The 19,765-nt window shown below is 47.5% G+C and overlaps 1 protein-coding gene across 1 annotated transcript in view; it reads left to right on the plus strand.

Moving 5' to 3' along the window:
* LOC147084914 (flavin-containing monooxygenase 5-like) overlaps window positions 1-19,765 on the plus strand; it is a 71,953-nt gene that overhangs the window by 38,408 nt on the left and 13,780 nt on the right. The window contains exons 5-7 of the mRNA XM_085979624.1: window positions 7,638-7,780; window positions 9,438-9,637; window positions 16,181-16,533. Of these exons, the coding sequence (XP_085835750.1) occupies window positions 7,638-7,780; window positions 9,438-9,637; window positions 16,181-16,533 (696 nt within the window). The remainder of the gene's footprint in view (window positions 1-7,637; window positions 7,781-9,437; window positions 9,638-16,180; window positions 16,534-19,765) is intronic.

Genomic DNA, 19,765 nt, shown 5'->3' on the forward strand with positions numbered 1-19,765 from the left:
CTGTGTGTGTGTGAGAGAGTCTGTGTGTGTGTGAGAGTGTCTGTGTGTGTGAGAGAGAGTCTGTGTGTGTGAGAGAGTCGGTGTGTGTGTGAGAGAGTCTGTGTGTGTGTGAGAGAGTCTGTGTGTGTGAGAGAGAGTCTGTGTGTGTGTGAGAGTGTCTGTGTGTGTGAGAGAGAGTCTGTGTGTGTGAGAGAGTCGGTGTGTGTGTGAGAGAGTCTGTGTGTGTGTGAGAGAGTCTGTGTGTGTGTGAGAGAGTCTGTGTGTGTGAGAGAGTGTGTGTGTGTGAGAGAGTCTGTGTGTGTGTGAGAGATTCTGTGTGTGTGAGAGAATCTGTATGTGTGAGAGAGGCTGTGTGTGTGTGAGAGAGTCTGTGTGTGTGTGAGAGAGTCTGTGTGTGTGAGAGAGTCTGTGTGTGTGTGAGAGAGTCTGTGTGTGTGTGAGAGAGTCTGTGTGTGTGAGAGAGTCTGTGTGTGTGAGAGAGTCTGTGTGTGTGTGAGAGAGTCTGTGTGTGTGTGAGAGAGTCTGTGTGTGTTTTGGAGAGAGTCTGTGTGTGTGTGAGAGAGTCTGTGTGTGTGTGAGAGTGTCTGTGTGTGTGTGAGAGAGTCTGTGTGTGTGTGAGAGAGTCTGTGTGTGTGTGAGAGAGTCTGTGTGTGTGAGAGAGTGTGTGTGTGAGAGAGTGTGTGTGTGAGAGAGTCTGTGTGTGTGTGAGAGAGTCTGTGTGTGTGTGAGAGAGTCTGTGTGTGTGTGAGAGAGTCTGTGTGTGTGTCAGAGAGTCTGTGTGTGTGAGAGAGAGTCTCTGTGTGTGTGAGAGATTCTGTGTGTGTGAGGGAGAGTCTGTGTGTGTGTGAGAGTCTATGTGTGTGTGAGAGAGTCTGTGTGTGTGTGAGAGAGTCTGTGTGTGTGAGAGAGTGTGTGTGTGAGAGAGTCTGTGTGTGTGTGAGAGAGTCTGTGTGTGTGTGAGAGAGTCTGTGTGTGTGAGAGAGAGTCTGTGTGAGAGAGAGTCTGTGTGTGTGAGAGAGAGTCTGTGTGTGTGTGAGAGATTCTGTGTGTGTGTGAGAGAGTCTGGGTGTGTGTGAGAGAGTCTGTCTGTGTGAGAGAGTCTGTGTGTGTGAGAGAGTCTGTGTGTGTGTGAGAGAGTCTGTGTGTGAGAGAGAGTCTGTGTGTGAGAGAGAGTCTGTGTGTGTGAGACAGTCTGTGTGTGTGTGAGAGAGTCTGTGTGTGAGAGAGAGTCTGTGTGTGTGAGAGAGAGTCTGTGTGTGTGTGAGAGTCTGTGTGTGTGTGAGAGAGTCTGTGTGTGTGTGTGAGAGAGTCTGTGTGTGTGAGAGAGTCTGTGTGTGTGTGAGAGAGTCTGTGTGTGTGTGAGAGAGAGTGTGTGTGTGTGAGAGAGTCTGTGTGTGTGTGAGAGAGTCTGTGTGTGTGTGAGAGTGTCTGTGTGTGTGAGAGAGAGTCTGTGTGTGTGTGAGAGAGTCTGTGTGTGTGTGAGAGAGTCTGTGTGTGTGTGAGAGAGTCTGTGCGTGTTTGATAGAGTCTGTATGTGTGAGAGAGAGTCTGCGTGTGTGAGAGAGTCTGTGTGTGTGAGAGAGAGTGTGTGTGTGTGTGTGAGAGAGTCTGTGTGTGTGTGAGAGAGTCTGTGTGTGTGAGAGAGAGTCTGTGTGTGTGAGAGAGTCTGTGTGTGTGAGAGAGTCTGTGTGTGTGTGAGAGAGTCTGTGTGTGTGTGAGAGAGTGTGTGTGTGTGTGAGAGAGTCTGTGTGTGTGTGAGAGAGTCTGTCTGTGTGTGTGAGAGAGTCTGTGTGTGTGTGTGAGAGAGTCTGTGTGTGTGTGAGAGAGTCTGTGTGTGTGTGAGAGAGAGTCTGTGTGTGTGAGAGAGTCTGTGTGTGTGAGAGAGTCTGTGTGTGTGAGAGAGTCTGTGTGTGTGTGAGAGAGTCTGTGTGTGTGTGAGAGAGTCTGTGTGTGAGAGAGAGAGTCTGTGTGTGTGTGAGAGAGTCTGTGTGTGTGAGAGAGAGTCTGTGTGTGTGTGAGAGAGTCTGTGTGTGTGAGAGAGTCTGTGAGAGAAAGAGTCTGTGTGTGTGAGAGAGTCTGTGTGTGTGTGAGAGAGAGTCTGTGTGTGTGAGAGAGTCTGTGTGTGTGTGAGAGAGTCTGTGTGTGTGTGAGAGTGTCTGTGTGTGTGAGAGAGAGTCTGTGTGTGTGTGAGAGAGTCTGTGTGTGTGTGAGAGTGTCTGTGTGTGTGAGAGAGAGTCTGTGTGTGTGAGAGAGTCGGTGTGTGTGTGAGAGAGTCTGTGTGTGTGTGAGAGTGTCTGTGTGTGAGAGAGAGAGTCTGTGTGTGTGAGAGAGTCGGTGTGTGTGTGAGAGAGTCTGTGTGTGTGTGAGAGAGTCTGTGTGTGTGTGAGAGATTCTGTGTGTGTGAGAGAATCTGTATGTGTGAGAGAGGCTGTGTGTGTGTGAGAGAGTCTGTGTGTGTGTGAGAGAGTCTGTGTGTGTGAGAGAGTCTGTGTGTGTGTGAGAGAGTCTGTGTGTGTGTGAGAGTGTCTGTGTGTGTGAGAGAGAGTCTGTGTGTGTGAGAGAGTCGGTGTGTGTGTGAGAGAGTCTGTGTGTGTGTGAGAGAGTCTGTGTGTGTGAGAGAGAGTCTGTGTGTGTGTGAGAGAGTCTGTGTGTGTGAGAGAGTGTGTGTGTGTGAGAGAGTCTGTGTGTGTGTGAGAGATTCTGTGTGTGTGAGAGAATCTGTATGTGTGAGAGAGGCTGTGTGTGTGTGAGAGAGTCTGTGTGTGTGTGAGAGAGTCTGTGTGTGTGAGAGAGTCTGTGTGTGTGTGAGAGTGTCTGTGTGTGTGAGAGAGAGTCTGTGTGTGTGAGAGAGTCGGTGTGTGTGTGAGAGAGTCTGTGTGTGTGTGAGAGAGTCTGTGTGTGTGTGAGAGAGTCTGTGTGTGTGTGAGAGAGTCTGTGTGTGTGAGAGAGTGTGTGTGTGTGAGAGAGTCTGTGTGTGTGTGAGAGATTCTGTGTGTGTGAGAGAATCTGTATGTGTGAGAGAGGCTGTGTGTGTGTGAGAGAGTCTGTGTGTGTGTGAGAGAGTCTGTGTGTGTGAGAGAGTCTGTGTGTGTGTGAGAGAGTCTGTGTGTGTGTGAGAGAGTCTGTGTGTGTGAGAGAGTCTGTGTGTGTGAGAGAGTCTGTGTGTGTGTGAGAGAGTCTGTGTGTGTGTGAGAGAGTCTGTGTGTGTTTTGGAGAGAGTCTGTGTGTGTGTGAGAGAGTCTGTGTGTGTGTGAGAGTGTCTGTGTGTGTGTGAGAGAGTCTGTGTGTGTGTGAGAGAGTCTGTGTGTGTGTGAGAGAGTCTGTGTGTGTGAGAGAGTGTGTGTGTGAGAGAGTGTGTGTGTGAGAGAGTCTGTGTGTGTGTGAGAGAGTCTGTGTGTGTGTGAGAGAGTCTGTGTGTGTGTGAGAGAGTCTGTGTGTGTGTCAGAGAGTCTGTGTGTGTGAGAGAGAGTCTCTGTGTGTGTGAGAGATTCTGTGTGTGTGAGGGAGAGTCTGTGTGTGTGTGAGAGTCTATGTGTGTGTGAGAGAGTCTGTGTGTGTGTGAGAGAGTCTGTGTGTGTGAGAGAGTGTGTGTGTGAGAGAGTCTGTGTGTGTGTGAGAGAGTCTGTGTGTGTGTGAGAGAGTCTGTGTGTGTGAGAGAGAGTCTGTGTGTGAGAGAGTCTGTGTGTGTGTGAGAAAGTCTGTGTGTGTGTGAGAGAGTCTGTGTGTGTGAGAGAGAGTCTGTGTGTGTGTGAGAGAGTCTGTGTGTGTGTGAGAGAGTCTGTGTGTGTGATAGAGAGTCTGTGTGTGTGTGAGAGATTCTGTGTGTGTGAGGGAGAGTCTGTGTGTGTGTGAGAGTCTATGTGTGTGTGAGAGAGTCTGCGTGTGTGTGAGAGAGTCGGTGTGTGTGTGAGAGAGTCTGTGTGTGTGAGAGAGAGTCTGTGTGTGTGTGAGAGAGTCTGTGTGTGTGAGAGAGTGTGTGTGTGAGAGAGTCTGTGTGTGTGTGAGAGAGTCTGTGTGTGTGTGAGAGAGTGTGTGTGTGTGAGAGAGTGTGTGTGTGTGAGAGAGTGTGTGTGTGAGAGAGTCTGTGTGTGTGTGAGAGAGTCTGTGTGTGTGTGAGATAGTCTTTGTGTGTGTGAGAGAGTCTGTGTGTGTGAGAGAGTCTGTGTGTGTGTGAGAAAGTCTGTGTGTGTGTGAGAGAGTCTGTGTGTGTGAGAGAGAGTCTGTGTGTGTATGGGAGAGTCTGTGTGTGTGTGAGAGAGTCTGTGTGTGTGAGAGAGAGTCTGTGTGTGTGAGAGAGAGTCTGTGTGTGTGTGAGAGAGTCTGTGTGTGTTTGAGAGAGTCTGTGTGTGTGAGAGAGAGTCTGTGTGTGTGAGAGAGTCTGTGTGTGTGTGTGAGAGAGTCTGTGTGTGTGTGAGAGTCTGTGTGTGTGTGAGAGAGTCTGTGTGTGTGTGAGAGCGTCTGTGTGTGTGAGAGAGAGTCTGTGTGTGTGAGAGAGAGTCTGTGTGTGTGAGAGAGTCTGTGTGTGTGAGAGAGTCTGTGTGTGTGTGTGAGAGAGTCTGTGTGTGTGAGAGAGAGTCTGTGTGTGTGTGAGAGAGTCTGTGTGAGGGAGAGTCTGTGTGTGTGTGAGAGAGAGAGTGTGTGACGTAATAAAGACTCACTACGCACTTGGTTGTACATTAAAGCAAGGCTTTAATCGACTTGTAACAAAGCATGGAGGTCTAGTTAGTAGTCACTAGCTTCCTGTTTCCAGACTGTCTCTGGCCAAGTTGGGCCCACACCTGAGTATTTATACTCCTCGGACGGCGCCCTCAGCTGGCCGTTCAATAGTACTTCCTGAGTTACTTCTGTAGAAGTTGCGATTTATGACATTGTGTGTGTATGTGTGTGAGAGAGTATTTGTGTGTGTGAGAGAGACAGAGAGAGCGTGTGTGTGTGTGATAGAGTGGATAATATAGAATGGCTGCCACCAATCGACATCACTCAGATATCTGTGGTACAGCTCCTCTGGGACCATCTTTTGTTCATTTCCTTGTCCCATTACCATCGCCTTTTGCCTCGCACCCTCATCCCTCTTGCCATCTAATCAGTCGTACCCTCCACCCGATCACAGTCCTTCCCTTTCCCTGCCTTTCCTGCCCCCACTACCCCTGTCACTATACTTACTTACAACGTGCTCCATCTCCAACATCTTCCAGTCCTGATGAAAGGTCATCGACCTGAACCGTTAACTCTCTTCCTCTCTCCACAGATGCCGCCTGACCTGCTGAGTGTTTTCTAACATTTTCTGATTTCAGATTTCTGCATCCGTAAGGCTAGAAATTCTATTGGGGCGGTGGCACATAACGGGCGGTAACTGACTGGTTGCTATGCACAGCGCCCAAAATCCAGTTACACTGAGAGCAAGTCCTTCTGTGCTATTTCTGATTACATGAAAAGAGTCCTGAATGTAACTGTCAAGCACATGTCGTCCTTTTTCCTCAACCGAGGATTCCCCTCTACCGTGGTTGACAAGGCCCTTGACTGTGTCCGTTCTATTTCCAGCACTTCTGCACTCACCCCTTCCCCTCCCTCCCGGAACCACGATAGGGTTCCCCTTGTCCTCACCTTTCAGCCCACCAGCCTCCACATTCAACGGATCATCCTCCGCCATTTCTGCCACCTCCAGCGTGATGCCACCACCAAACGCATCTTCCCCTCACCTCCCCTTTCAGCATCTCTCCCCGACACCCTGGTCCACTCCTCTATCAACCCCAACACCCCTTCCCCTTCACCTGACACCGTCTCGTGCAAACTCAGGAGATGCAACACATGCCCTTATACCTCCCCCCTTCCCACTGTCTAGGGCCCCAAACACCCCTTCCAGGTGAAACACTGATTTATTTGTACTTCTTGCAATTTAGTACACTGTATTCGCTGCTCACGATGCGGTCTCCTCTACATTGGGGAGACCAATCGCAGACCGGGTGACCGCTTTGCGGAACACCCTCCGTTCAGTCTGTAAGGGGGACCCCGAGCTTCCGGTCGCCTGTCACTTTAATTCACCGCCCCATTCCCACTCGGACCTCACCGCCCTCGGCCTCTTGCATTGTTCCACGGAAGCTCAACGTAAACTCGAGGAACAGCACCTCATCTTCCGATTAGGCACTTTACAGCCCTCTGGACTCAATATCGAGTTCAACAATTTCAGATCATAACCTCTGCACCTATCCTTTTCTTTACACTTATTTTAATTTATTAATTTTTTTTTCTCTCTCCCACATGGCAGCTGTCTTTCATTCTGCCAGTGCCATTTATACTTCATCTACAGCCATCCTTTGTTTCATAACCTGTCCCATTACCATCTCCGCTCGCCTTGAATATCTCTTAATGTCTCTTAATGTCAGCTATTCACAATATATATTCATGATCTAGACAAGGGAACTAGATGTAATATCTCCAAGATTGCAGACGACACAAAGCTGGGTGGGCGTGTGTGCTGTGAGGAGGATGCCGAGAAACTCCAGGGTGATTTGGACAGGTTGGGTGATTGGGCAGAAGCATGGCAGATGCAGTATAACGTGGATAAATACGAGGTTATCCACTTTGGTGTCAAAAACAGGAAGGCAGATTATTATCTGAATGGCAATAGATTGGGAGAAGGGGAAGTGCAACGAGACCTGGGTGTCCTTGTGCACCAGTCGCTGAGGGTAAGCATGCAGGTGCAGCAGGTGGTTAAGAAGGCAAATGGTATGTTGGCATTCATAGCGAGAGGGTTCGAGTACAGGAACAAGGATGTCTTGTTGCAGTTGTACAGGGCCTTGGTGAGACCACACCTTGAGTATTGTGTGCAGTTTTGGTCGCTTTATCTGAGGAAGGATGTTCTTGCCATGGAAGGAGTTCAGCGAAGATTCACCAGGCTGATACCTGGGATGGCAGGAATGACGTATGAGGAGAGATTGGGTCGATTGGGCTTATACTCACTGGAGTTTAGAAGAATGAAAGGGGATCTCATTGAAACTTATAAAATTCTGACAGGACTGGACAGACTAGATGCAGGAAGGATGTTCCCGATGGCGGGGAGTCCAGAACCAGGGGTCACAGTCTAAGGATAAGGGGTAAGCCATTTAGGACAGAAATGAGGAGGAATTTCTTCACCCAGAGAGTGGTGAACCTATGGAATTCTCGACCACAGAAGGCAGTAGAGGCCAATTCATTAAATATATTCAAGAAGGAGTTGGATATATTTCTTGAGGCTAAAGGGATCAAGGGATATGAGGAGAAAGCAGGGACAGGGTACTGAATTTGGATGATCAGCCATGATCGCATTGAATGGCAGAGCAGGCTCGAGGGGCCGAATGGCCTACTCCTACTCCTATCTTCTGTGTTTCTATGTTTTTATGTTAATCTCTCCTGCCTTCCATCCTATCACAGACCTTCCCTTTTTTTGTTTCCTCCTCTCCCCCCTTCCCCTGCTCCGACACTTGCTTAAAAACCTGTTGCATCTCCAGCTTTTTCCAGTTCTGATGAAGAATCATCGACCTGAAACGTTAACTCTGTTTCTCTCTCCACAGATGCTGCCTGACCGGCTGAGTATTTCCAGCATTGTCTGTTTTTATTTAAGCACCATTCCTGCTTGGTCTATCTTTGTGTCCCTCTAGGCATAGAGACGTTCAAGGGACACTACATGCACAGTAAAGAGTACAAAGATCCTCGAAACTTTGAAGGGAAGAGAGTGGTCATAATTGGAATTGGAAACTCTGCCGGAGATCTCGCAGTTGAAATCAGTCAATTTGCTAAACAGGTGAACACCGACAGCCAAATGGTTAGCTATATTAATGATCTAGACAAGGGAACTAGATGTAATATCTCCAAATTTGCAGACGACAAAGCGGGGTGGGCGTGTGTGCTGTGAGGAGGATGCCGAGAAACTCCAGGATGATTTGGACAGGTTGGGTGATTGGGCAGAAGCATGGCAGATGCAATATAACGTGGATAAATGCGAGGTTATCCACTTTGGTGGCGAAAACAGGAAGGCAGATTATTATCTGAATGGCAATAGATTGGGAGATGGGGAAGTGCAACAAGACCTGGGTGTCCTTGTGCACCAGTCGCTGAAGGTAAGCATGCAGGTGCAGCAGGCGGTTAAAAAGGCAAATGGTATGTTGGCCTTCGTAGCGAGAGGGTTCGAGTACAGGAACAAGGATGTCTTGCTGCAGTTGTACAGGGCCTTGGTGAGACCACACCTTGAGTATTGTGTGCAGTTTTGGTCGCCTTATCTGAGGGAGGATGTTCTTGCTATGGAGGGAGTGCAGCGAAGATTCACCAGACTGATACCTGGGATGGCAGGAATGACGTATGAGGAGAGATTGGGTCGATTGGGCTTATACTCGCTGGAGTTTAGAAGAATGAGAGGGGATCTCATTGAAACTTATAAAATTCAGACAAGACTGGACAGACTAGATGCAGGAAGGATGTTCCCGATGGTCAGGGAGTCCAGAACCAGGGGTCACAGTCTAAGGATAAGGGGTAAGCCATTTAGGACAGAAATGGGGAGGAATTTCTTCACCCAGAGAGTGGTGAACCTGCGGAATTCTCTACCACAGAAGGCAGTGGAGGCCAATTCATTAAATATATTCAAGAAGGAGTTGGATATATTTCTTAAGGCTAAAGGGATCAAGGGATATAGGGAGAAGGCAGGGACAGGGTACTGAGTTTGGATGATCAGCCATGATCTCATTGAATGGCGGAGCAGGCTCGAGGGGCCGAATGGCCGACTCCTGCTCCTATCGTCTATGTTTCTATGTGTATAATCATGCCAAATTGTCTCAACTTCTACATAAACAAGACACACGTGCCTGTAAGATTGGAGTGTCTGTTGAGCGACATTGTCATCTACTGGTGTAGCAGCACATGACACATAAAGATTGATGTAATAAAACTCACTATTCACTTGGTTCGAGTATAAAGCAAGGCTTTAATCAACTTGTTTCAAAACCTGGAGGTCTAGTTATCTTTCATTAGTTCCTGTCTTACAAAATGTCCTGGGCAAGCTGGGCCCACGCCCGAGTATTTATCCTCCTTGGACGGCGCCACCAGCTGGCCGTCCAGTGTTATTTCATGAGTCTTTCTTCATGGATCATAAGATTTATAACAAAGATCATGCGCCAATAATCTCACAATTGAAAGATTCAGAGCAAATCATGTGGTAGTATCCATATATAGGTTTATAAATTAGCTCAGATTCAGTGATTCTTTAGTATCTCATGTTGAGACGCCTGGATTTGTATTTGTTCAAGGGACCCGATGGGTATCCTAGTAGTGAGTATATAGACATACAACTTGCTGTTGATATTAAAAAAGAACAAGTTCATTTATCTCTGGCGTCCACACCTATATAATTTTGATTAACCTACTCAGTTGATCGAGCATAGTCCTTACATTATTCAAACGTCTTCCAGGTGTTTCTCAGCACGAGAAGAGGCTCTTGGGTAATGAATCGTGTCGCGGAGGAGGGATACCCCCGGGACATGCTGATGAGCAGTCGCTTTAATTATTTGCTGAGAAATACCTTACATCGATCCCTTGTATCCTGGATGTTAGAACGATCTTTGAACAAACGATTTAATCATGAAAACTACGGACTTCAGCCTGACCACAGGTACGTGACAACCTGAAGACATTTGACTGAACAGGAATTTTGCGATGGGGATAGCTACTCATGGCAAATACTTGTCGGGCAGCAATATCACTCTTTTCTCACGGTCTCTGCAACTCTTTGGGAACATCAGGTTTGTAATATATATCACAATATATATTAACAATATATATTAATGATCGAGACAAGGGAACTAGATGTAATATCTCCAAATTTGCAGACGACACAAAGCTGGGTGGGCGTGTGTGCTGTGAGGAGGATGCCGAGAAACTCCAGGATGATTTGGACAGGTTGGGTGATTGGGCAGAAGCATGGCAGATGCAGTATAATGTGGATAAATGCGAGGTTATCCACTTTGTTAGCAAAAACAGGAAGGCAGATTACTACCTGAATGGCAATAGATTGGGAGAAGGGGAAGTGCAACGAGACCTGGGTGTCCTTCTGCACCAGTCGCTGAATGTAAGCATGCAGGTGCAGGAGGTGGTTAAGAAGGCAAATGGTATGTTGGCCTTCGTAGAGAGAGGATTCGAGTACAGGAACGAGGATGTCTTGCTGCAGTTATACAGGGCCTTGGTGAGACCACACCTTGAGTATTGTGTGCAGTTTTGGTCACCTTATCTGAGGAAGGATGTTCTTGCTATGGAAGGAGTTCAGCGAAGGTTCACCAGGCTGATACCTGGGATGGCAGGAATGACGTATGAGGAGAGATTGGATCGATTGGGCTTGTACTCGCTGGAGTCTAGAAGAATGAGAGGGGATCTCATTGAAACTTATAAAATTCTGACAGGACTGGACAGACTAGATGCAGGAAGGATGTTCCCGATGGTTGGGGAGTCCAGAACCAGGGGTCACAGTGGAAGGTTAAGGGGTGGGCCATTTAGGACAGAAATGAGGAGGAATTTCTTCACCCAGAGAGTGGTGAACCTGTGCAATTCCCTCCCACAGAAGGCAGTAGAGGCCAATTCATTAAATATATTCAAGAAGGAGTTGGATATATTTCTTAAGGCTAAAGGGATCAAGGGGTATGGGGAGAAAGTAGGGACAGGGTACTGAATTTGGATGATCAGCCATGATTGCATTGAATGGCGGAGCAGGCTTGAGGGGCCGAATTGCCTACTCCTGCTCCTATCTTCTATGTTTCTACTCCCTCGAGTATAGAAGATTAAAGGGGTGATCAAAGTGTTTTTATTTATTCATTCAGAGGCTGTGGGCATCACTGGTCAAGCCAGCATTTATTGCCCATCCCTAATTGCCCTTGAGAAGGAGGTGGGGAGACCCCTTATACCATTGAGTGGATTGCTAGGCTATTTCAGAGGTCAGTTAAGAGTGAACCACATTCCTGTAGGTCTGGAGTTACATATAGGCCAGACCGGGCAAGGACGGTAGATTTCCTTTCCCAAACGACATTAGTGGACGAGATGAGTTTTTACAACAATCTGATAGTTTCATGGTCACCATTTACCAACACTAGCTTTTTTAAAATCCCTGATTTATTTAATTAACTCAATTTAAATTCCCCAGCTCCCGTGCTGGGATTGGAACTCATGTCTCTCCTGATCATTAATCCAAGCCTTTTGGATTAGTAGTCCAGTGACTTAACCACTGTGCTACCATCTGCTTAAATTGAGCTGTTTAAGAAGATTAAAGGGGTTGTTTAGGTACATAGAGATAAATTATTTCCTTTTAGTGGGGGAATGGAGAACAAGAAAGGAAGACTTGCATTTATATAGCGCCTTTCACAGCCACCGGACGTCTCAAAGTGCTTTACAGCCAATGAAGTACTTTTTGAAGTGGAGTCACTGTTGTAAATGTGGGAAACGCAGCAGCCAATTTGTGCACTGCAAGCTCCCACAAATAGCAATGTGATAATGGCCAGATAATCTGTTTTTGTGATGCTGGTTGAAGGATAAATATTGGCCCCAGGACACCGGGGAGAATTCCCCTGCTCTTCTTCAAAATAGTGCCATGGGATCTTTTATGTCTACCTGAGAGAGCAGACGGGGCCTCGGTTTAACATAGAAACATAGAAGATAGGAGCAGGAGTAGGCCATTCGGCCCCTCGAGCCTGCTCTGCCATTCAATGAGATCATGGCTGATCATCCAAATTCAGTACCCGGTCCCTGCTTTCTCCCCATATCCCTTGATCCCTTTAGCCTTAAGAAATATATCTAACTCCTTCTTGAATATATTTAATGAATTGGCCTCTACTGTCTTCTGTGGTAGAGAATTCCGCAGGTTCACCGCTCCCTGGGTGAAGAAATTCCTCCTCATCTCTGTCCTAAATGGCTTACCCCTTATCCTTAGATTGTGACCCCTGGTTCTGGTCTCCCCCACCATCAGGAACATCCTTCCTGCATCTAGTCTGTCTAGTCCTGTTAGAATTTTATAAGTTTCAATGAGATCCCCTCTCATTCTTCTAAACTCCAGTGAGTATAAGCCCAATCGGCCCAATCTCTCCTCATGCGTCATTCCTGCCATCCCAGGTATCAGTCTAGTGAATCTTTGCCGCACTCCTTCCATGGCAAGAACATCCTTCCGTTTACCGTCTCGTCCGAAAGACGGCACCTCCGACAGTACGGCGCTGCCTCAGCACTGCGCTGGAGTGTCAGCCTAGCTTTATGTGCTCAAGTCCTTGGAGCTGGCCCTGAACCTCATCAACCTTTTGACTCAAAGTTGAGTGTGCTACCCACTGAGACACAGCTGACACTGAGAGGGAACAACCTTAAAGTTAGAGCTCGGCCATTCAGTTGAGAGGTCAGGGAGCACTTCTTCAAACAAAGGAAATGTGGAATTCTCTTGCTCAATAAACTGTTGAGGTTGGGGTGGTTAATCAAAAAATTCATAAACAAGATTGATAAGTTATTGCTAGATAAGGGTATGAAGGGTAATGGAAGCAAGGCGGATCAATGGAGTTAAGATACAGATCAGTAATTATCTAATTGATTGGCGGAGCAGGCTGAGGGACTCAATAGTTGAATCTTTCCCTTACCAGAGGTCAATAACCAGCAGGGCACAGATTTAAAGTAATTGGTAGAAGGCTGGTACGGTAACATTGTGGTTATGTTACTGGACTAGTAATCCAGAGATGTGAGTCCATAATCCCAGCAGTGGCAGCTGGGAAAATTAAATAAACTGGAATTAAAAAGCTAGTGGGGTACCGCAGGGCTCGGTGCTAGGACCCCAGCTATTGACAATATATATAAATGATCTAGACGAGGGAACTAGATGTAATATCTCCAAGTTTGCAGACGACACAAAGCTGGGTGGGCGTGTGTGCTGTGAGGAGGATGCAGAGAAACTCCAGTACGATTTGGACAGGTTGGGTGATTGGGCAAAAGTATGGCAAATACAGTATAATGTGGATAAATGCGAGGTTATCCACTTCGGTGGCAAAAACAGGAAGACAGATTATTTCTGAACGGCAATAGATTGGGAAAAGGGGAAGTGCAAAGAGACCTGGGTGTTCTTGTGCACCAGTCACTGAAGGTAAGCATGCAGGTGCAGCAGGCGGTTAAGAAGGCAAATGGTATGTTGGCCTTCATAGCAAGAGGGTTCGAGTACAAAAACAAGGATGTCTTGCTGCAGTTATACTCACTGGAGTTTAGAAGATTGAGAGGGGACCTCATCGAAACCTATAAAATTCTGTCAGGTCTGGACAGACTAGATGCAGGAAGGATGTTTCTGATGGCCGGGGAGTCCAGAACCAGGGGTCATAGTCTAAGGATAAGGGGTAAGCCATTTTGGACTGAAATGAGGAGGAATTTCTTCACCCAGAGAGTGGCGAACCTGTGGAATTCTCTGCCACAGAGGGCGGTGGAGGCCAGTTCATTAAGTATATTCAAGAAAGAGTTGGATATATTTCTTAAGGCTAAAGGGATCAAGGGATATCGGGAGAAGGCAGGGACAGGGTACTGAATTTGGATGATCAGCCATGATCTCATTGAATGGCGGAGCAGGCTCGAAGGGCCGAATGGCCTACTCCTGCTCCTATTTTCAATGTTACTATGTTTCTATGTTCCCACATAAGAACAAAATAAATCAGAGCAGGAGTCGGCCATTCGGCCCTTCGAGTCTGCTCCGCCATTCAATGAGATCATGGCTGATCTTCTACCACATCTCCACTTTCCTGCACTATCCCCATATCCCTTGATTCCCTTAATATTCCAAAATCTATCGATCTCTGTCTTGAATATACCCAATGACTGAGCCTCCACAGCCCTCTGGGGTAGAGAATTCCAAAGATTCACCACCCTCTGAGTGAAGAAATTTCTCCTCATCTCAGTCCTAAATGGCCGACCCCTTATTCTGAGACTGTGATCCCTGGTTCTAGACTCCTCAGCCAAGGGGAAAAATCCTTTGTGCATCTACCCTGTCAAGCCCTCTACAAATATTGCATGTTTCAATGAGGTCACCTCTCATTCTTCTAAGCTCTAGAGAGACAATCCCCCCATCCCAGGAACCAGTCTGGTGAACCTTCGTTGCACTCCCTCTATGGCAAGTATATCCTTCCTTAGGTAAGGTGACCAAAACTGTACACAGTACTCCAGGTGTGGTCTCACCAGGGCCCTATATAATTGCAGTAAGACATCATGGCCTAGAAATTCGGTATAGCCGCGTTTGGGGCGTTAGTCCTGGCGATGCGCAAAGTTTAGCACCAGGCGCCATTTAGCGCCACCTAGCACGATATTGGGTTGCAGCACCCCTAAAGGTGATTGCGGCGCTAAATCAGGCGCTGCACGCTACTCTTAAGGCGCTAACCCGGCGGCGCAACCCAATTTCGCGGCGGCGGGGCGCAGCGAAGGTGCTGCCAATAATCACTTTCCCTGAGATACACTGGCGCCGGCCAGCTCTTAAAGGGGCAGGTCAATTGGCATCACCAGACACACTCACTGCCTTGTAGGCCTTCAAAGCAGTGGGAGTCTACCTGTGGCACACCAGCCTAGCAAGACATGGAACAGGTGAGGCAGAGGGTGGAATGCCTCACTGATGGGGCATTGGATGCTTTGGTTGGTGCAGTGGAATCAAGGCCAAAGAGGATGGTCGTATTGTGATTTATGTTTTGGACAGTCTCCCGGGTGTGAGATGCAGTTATGTGTCAGTGTATTAGTTTTGCTTGCCATAGCTTTCTCATGTTTGAAGGAACCACATTTTGTGTAATGAAACACTTTCTTCATTTACAATGGCCATGCCTGCTATTTACATGCATCTTGCCCTTCACAGGCTTGGGGGTATCAGACCAGCTCCATTCCTCTTCTTGGAATGGCAGCATGCATTCCGTGAGAGGCGCCTAGAAGCTACTTCTGATCAGCCTCTGACGCGCAGCCTGAGAAGAGCCGCTAGCGTAGAAGTTCAGGCCAGCAGGCATCTTCTCAGCCAGCGACAGAGATGTCCTGCACCTTATCTGAGGCTGCAGATCTGGCTGAAGCAGCTGGCACAGCTCAGTCACCACCTCCTTTCTAAATCGCAGCCTTCTGACACACTGCTCCTCCGGCATGTTCATGCAGGAAAACTGCTGTTGGATAACCCTGCCAGCGTAAGGTCTGCTGTGGCGACGTCTGTTGGCCCTCCTCCGTCTGGCCATGCCCGCCCCCCTCTCCCAGCATCTCAGTGCCCTTTCCAGATGATTCAGCAGCAGGACGTTCCCCTCCAATGCAACCCCCATAATAAGTGCCCACAGGAAGGTTCCCCGTTGTCAAGGCTCACCAACAGCAAGGTGATGGTCAGAAGGCTGAAGATCGTCTGCCTGCACTGGCTTAGTGGTCAAATGGCTCTCAGTGTGCAGCTCAGCAACTCTTTGTAGCTCTCGAGGAAGTTGTGCTCCAAAAATGGCTGCCGCTTTTAAACCACACCAGTCTCCTTTAAATAACGCTCCTCCAGCCCGGGAGCGACTTGGTAAGGCCCAGGCAAGCTGTCACTATTAGCGCCAGGTGCTACGGAGGGGGGCGCCACTGAATTTCCGGTCCGGGGCACCCAAAAGGCTTGCACGCTCAAATGACGTCATAATCAGCCTGCGCCCATGAGCGGGCGCTAAGATTTAGCACCGGCGCTAAATGCATGCTCAATATGGGGCGAGGCGCTAGGCGCCTTGCGCCCGCCCGGAAATTGTCTAGCGCCCCACTTCTCGGCCTCTTTAGGCGTTAATCGGTGGCGCTAACAACCGAATTTCTCCCCCCTTCCACTCAAATCCTCTTGCAATAAAGGCCAACATACCATTTGCTTTCCTAATTGCTTGCTGTACCTGCATGTTAGCTTTCAGTGATTTGTGTACAAGAACACCCAGGTCCCTCTGAACACCAACATTTCCCAATCTCTCACCAGTTAAAAATACTCTGCTTTTCTATTTTTTCCTACCAAAGTGGGTAACTTCGCATTTCTCCAGCTTATATTCCATTTGCCATGTTCTTGCCCACTCACTTAGCCTGTCCATATCCCCTTCCTATGTTCCCATTTTCCTGACAATTATCGTAAAGCAGTGCGCTGATCTCAGAAGCATTCTTTCCTCGATGCCCGGTACTGATTCCTGCTCCATTTTCATCTCCATGACAGGATTTTCAGCCAACACCCCATGGTGAATGACGATTTGCCGAACCGCATTATTTCCGGAACCGTCCTGGTAAAACCGAACGTGGGGCGGTTCACGGAGACCGCTGCCATTTTTGAAGATGGCAGCATGGAAGATGTCGACTTTGTAGTCTTCGCGACAGGCTACACATTCTCTTTTCCGTTCCTGGACGAGTCTCTCATGAAAGTTAACGAAAACCAGGTCTCTCTCTACAAGTATGTCTTTCCACCACAAATGGAACAGCCCACTCTCGCCATCATTGGCCTCATCCAACCATTGGGAGCGATTATGCCCATATCGGAACTGCAGGCTCGTTGGGCAACCCGAATTTTCACAGGTGTGAGATAGTTTTAAGTCAATCTCAAATGGGTAGAGATTATTGCATATAAATTCTACAGAGAGAGAAAGAGAAAAAGATTGGTGAAGTCAAGCGTAGGTCCCTTGCAGTCAGAATCAGGGGAATTTATAATGGGGAACAAAGAAATGGCAGACCAATTAAATACATACTTTGGTTCTGTCTTCACAAAGGAGGACACAAATAACCTCCCAGAGATGCCGGGGAACATAGGGTCTAATATGGCAGCACGGTGGCATAGTGGTTAGCACTGTTGCCTCACAGCGCCAGGGACCCGGGTTCAAATCCGGCCTCGGTTGACTGTCTGTGTGGAGTTTGCACATTCTCCCCGTGTTTGCGTGGGTTTTCTCCGGGTGCTCCGGTTTCCTCCCACAGTCCAAAGATGTGCGGGTTAGGTTGATTGGCCATGATAAAAATTGACCCTTAGTGTTAGGGGGGATTAAATACGTGGGGTTACAGGGTTACGGGGATAGGGCTTGGGTGGGATGGCTGTCGGTGTAGGGACCGGGTGCTTGGGTTTGGATGATCAGCCATGATCTCGTTGAATGGCGGAACAGGCTCGAAGGGCCGAATGTCCTACTCCTGCTCCTATCTTCTATGTTTCTAATGAGAGGGAGGAACTGATAGAAATCAGTATTTGTAGGGAAATGGTGTTACAGAAATTGACGGGATTGAAGGCCGATAAATTCCCAGGGCCTGATAATCTATATCCGAGGGAAGACCACCCTTGGTCATCTTCCAAAATTCTATGGACTCTGCAACAGTTCCCATGGATTGGAGGGTAGCTAATGTTACCCCACTATTCAAAAAAGGTGGTAGAGGGAAAATGGGGAATTACAGACCGGTAAGCCTGACATCGGTTGTGGGGAAAATGCTAGAGTCCATTATAAAAGATGTAACAGCAGAGCACTTGGAAAACAGTGACAGGATCGGACAAAGTCAACATGGATTTACAAAAGGTAAATCATGCTTGACTAATCTACTGGAGTTTTTTGAGGATGTAACTGGTAGAATAGATAAGGGAGACCCAGTGGATGTGGTGTATTTGGACTTTCAGAAGGCTTTTGATAAGGTCCTGCAAAAGAGATTAGTGTGTAAATTAAAGCACATGGGATTGGGGGTAAGGTACTGACTTGCATAGAGAACTGGTTGGCAGACAGGAAGCAAAGAGTTGAAATAAACGGGTCTTTTTCTGAGTGGCAGGCAGTGACTAGTGGGGTACCGCAGGGATCGGTGCTAGGACCCCAGTTATTCACAATATATATTAATGATCTAGACGAGGGAACTAGATGTAATATCTCCAAGTTTGCAGATGACACAAAGCTGGGTGGGCGTGTGTGCTGTGAGGAGGATGCAGAGAAACTCCATTATGATTTGGACAGGTTGGGCGGTTGGGCAGATGCATGGCAGATGCAGTATAATGTGGATAAATGCGAGGTTATCCACTTTGGTGGCAAAAACAGGAATGCAGATTATTATCTGAACGGCAATAGATTGGGAGAAGGGGAAGTGCAATGAGACCTGGGTGTCCTTGTGCACCAATCGCTGAAGGTAAGCATGCAGGTGCAGCAGGCAGTTAAGAAGGCAAATGGTATGTTGGCCTTCGTAGCGAGAGGGTTCGAGTACAGGAGCAAGGATGTCTTGCTGCAGTTGTACAGGGCCTTGGTGAGGCCACACCTTGAGTATTGTGTGCCGTTTTGGTCACCTTATCTGAGGAAGGATGTTCTTGCCATGGAGGGAGTGCAGCGAAGATTCACTAGACTGATACCTGGGATGGGAGGAATGACGTATGAGGACAGATTGGGTCGATTGGGCTTATATTCGCTGGAGTTTAGGAGAATGAGAGGGGATCTCATTGAAACGTATAAAATTCTAACAGGACTGGACAGACTAAATGCAGGAAGGATGTTCCCGATGGCGGGGGTGTCCAGAACCAGGGGTCACAGTCTAAGGATAAGGGGTAGGCCATTTATGACAGAGATGAGGAGGAATTTCTTCACCCAGAGAGTGGTGAACCTGTGGAATTCCCTCCCACAGAAGGCAGTAGAGGCCAATTCATTAAATATATTCAAGAAGGAGTTAGATATATTTCTTAAGGCTAAGGGGTTCAAGGGATATGGGGAGAAGGCAGGGACAGGGTACTGAATTTGGATGATCAGCTATGATCTCAGTAAATGGCGGAACATGCTCGAGGGACTGAATGGCCTACTCTTGCTCCTATATTCTATGTTTCGATGTTTCTGGACATCAATAACTGTATTCATACATTTTTCATAGAATCAAGATTCATACGGACAGCCAGCAACTCAATGGGTAGCACCCTCCCCTCTGAGTCAGAAGGTTGTGGGTTCGAGTCCCACTCTAGAGACTTGAGCACTAAAATCTAGGCTGCTACTCCAATGCAGTAGTGAGGGAGTGCCGCACTGTCCCAGGTGCCATCTTTCAGATGAGATGTAATGAAGGGATAATTACTAGTCCTAGCCCCTTTAGGGCTACCCCGGATCAGGCGTATTCCTCAGACTTTCACTTTCAACTAAAGTTTGAGGTAGCTGAATCCTAAAGGTGCTTAATTGGGTCTAAAGGTCCGGACTATCTCTCGCTAAAGGAAAGGAACAACCTGAAAATGTTACCATCCTCCAGATAGCACTTTTAATAAGTTTAGCTAGACTGCAACGTTCTGGATATTATGAGGGTTTGGAAAACGCCCTCAGAATTCTGCAACTCCTCACCAAAGAGTGTACAGAAATTGAGTTCTCGAGTTTGATACAGAAGTCCTATGTGAGACAATTCTAAAAATATATAGATTTATTAAAGAACCAACATGTAATTTACAGTTGGTGTGTCAATTGCAACATTAACATTTCCAGAAATAGAAAGCTTACAATTCTATTATCAGAGAACCTTACTCTCAAATCTTAACTTTGCTACAGTTTTACAGTTCTCAGTTTTCTACAGGATATCCACCAATATCAAATACCTTTGATCCCCGAGGGAGAAAGAGTTGGAGACTTACAGAGCTGCCTCTGAAGCCAAGATTCACTTTACCCCTTTAAAGCGAGTCTACCATCCCATTTGAGAGTTCAACATTTATACCCTTTTCCAGTGGCATTTCCTTTAAGGTTTTCTGCTGATGCAAGCTAATTATCTCTAGTCATTTTTTCTGCTGAACCCTGCAATTCTTACAGTCACCTCAGCTGGTAGCATTACAGAATTA

This window comes from Somniosus microcephalus, unplaced genomic scaffold (genome assembly GCF_052327205.1).
Source record: "Somniosus microcephalus isolate GS21.2 unplaced genomic scaffold, FLI_Smic_1.0 unresolved_chr9, whole genome shotgun sequence".
NCBI classification, from domain to species: Eukaryota; Metazoa; Chordata; class Chondrichthyes; order Squaliformes; family Somniosidae; genus Somniosus; species Somniosus microcephalus.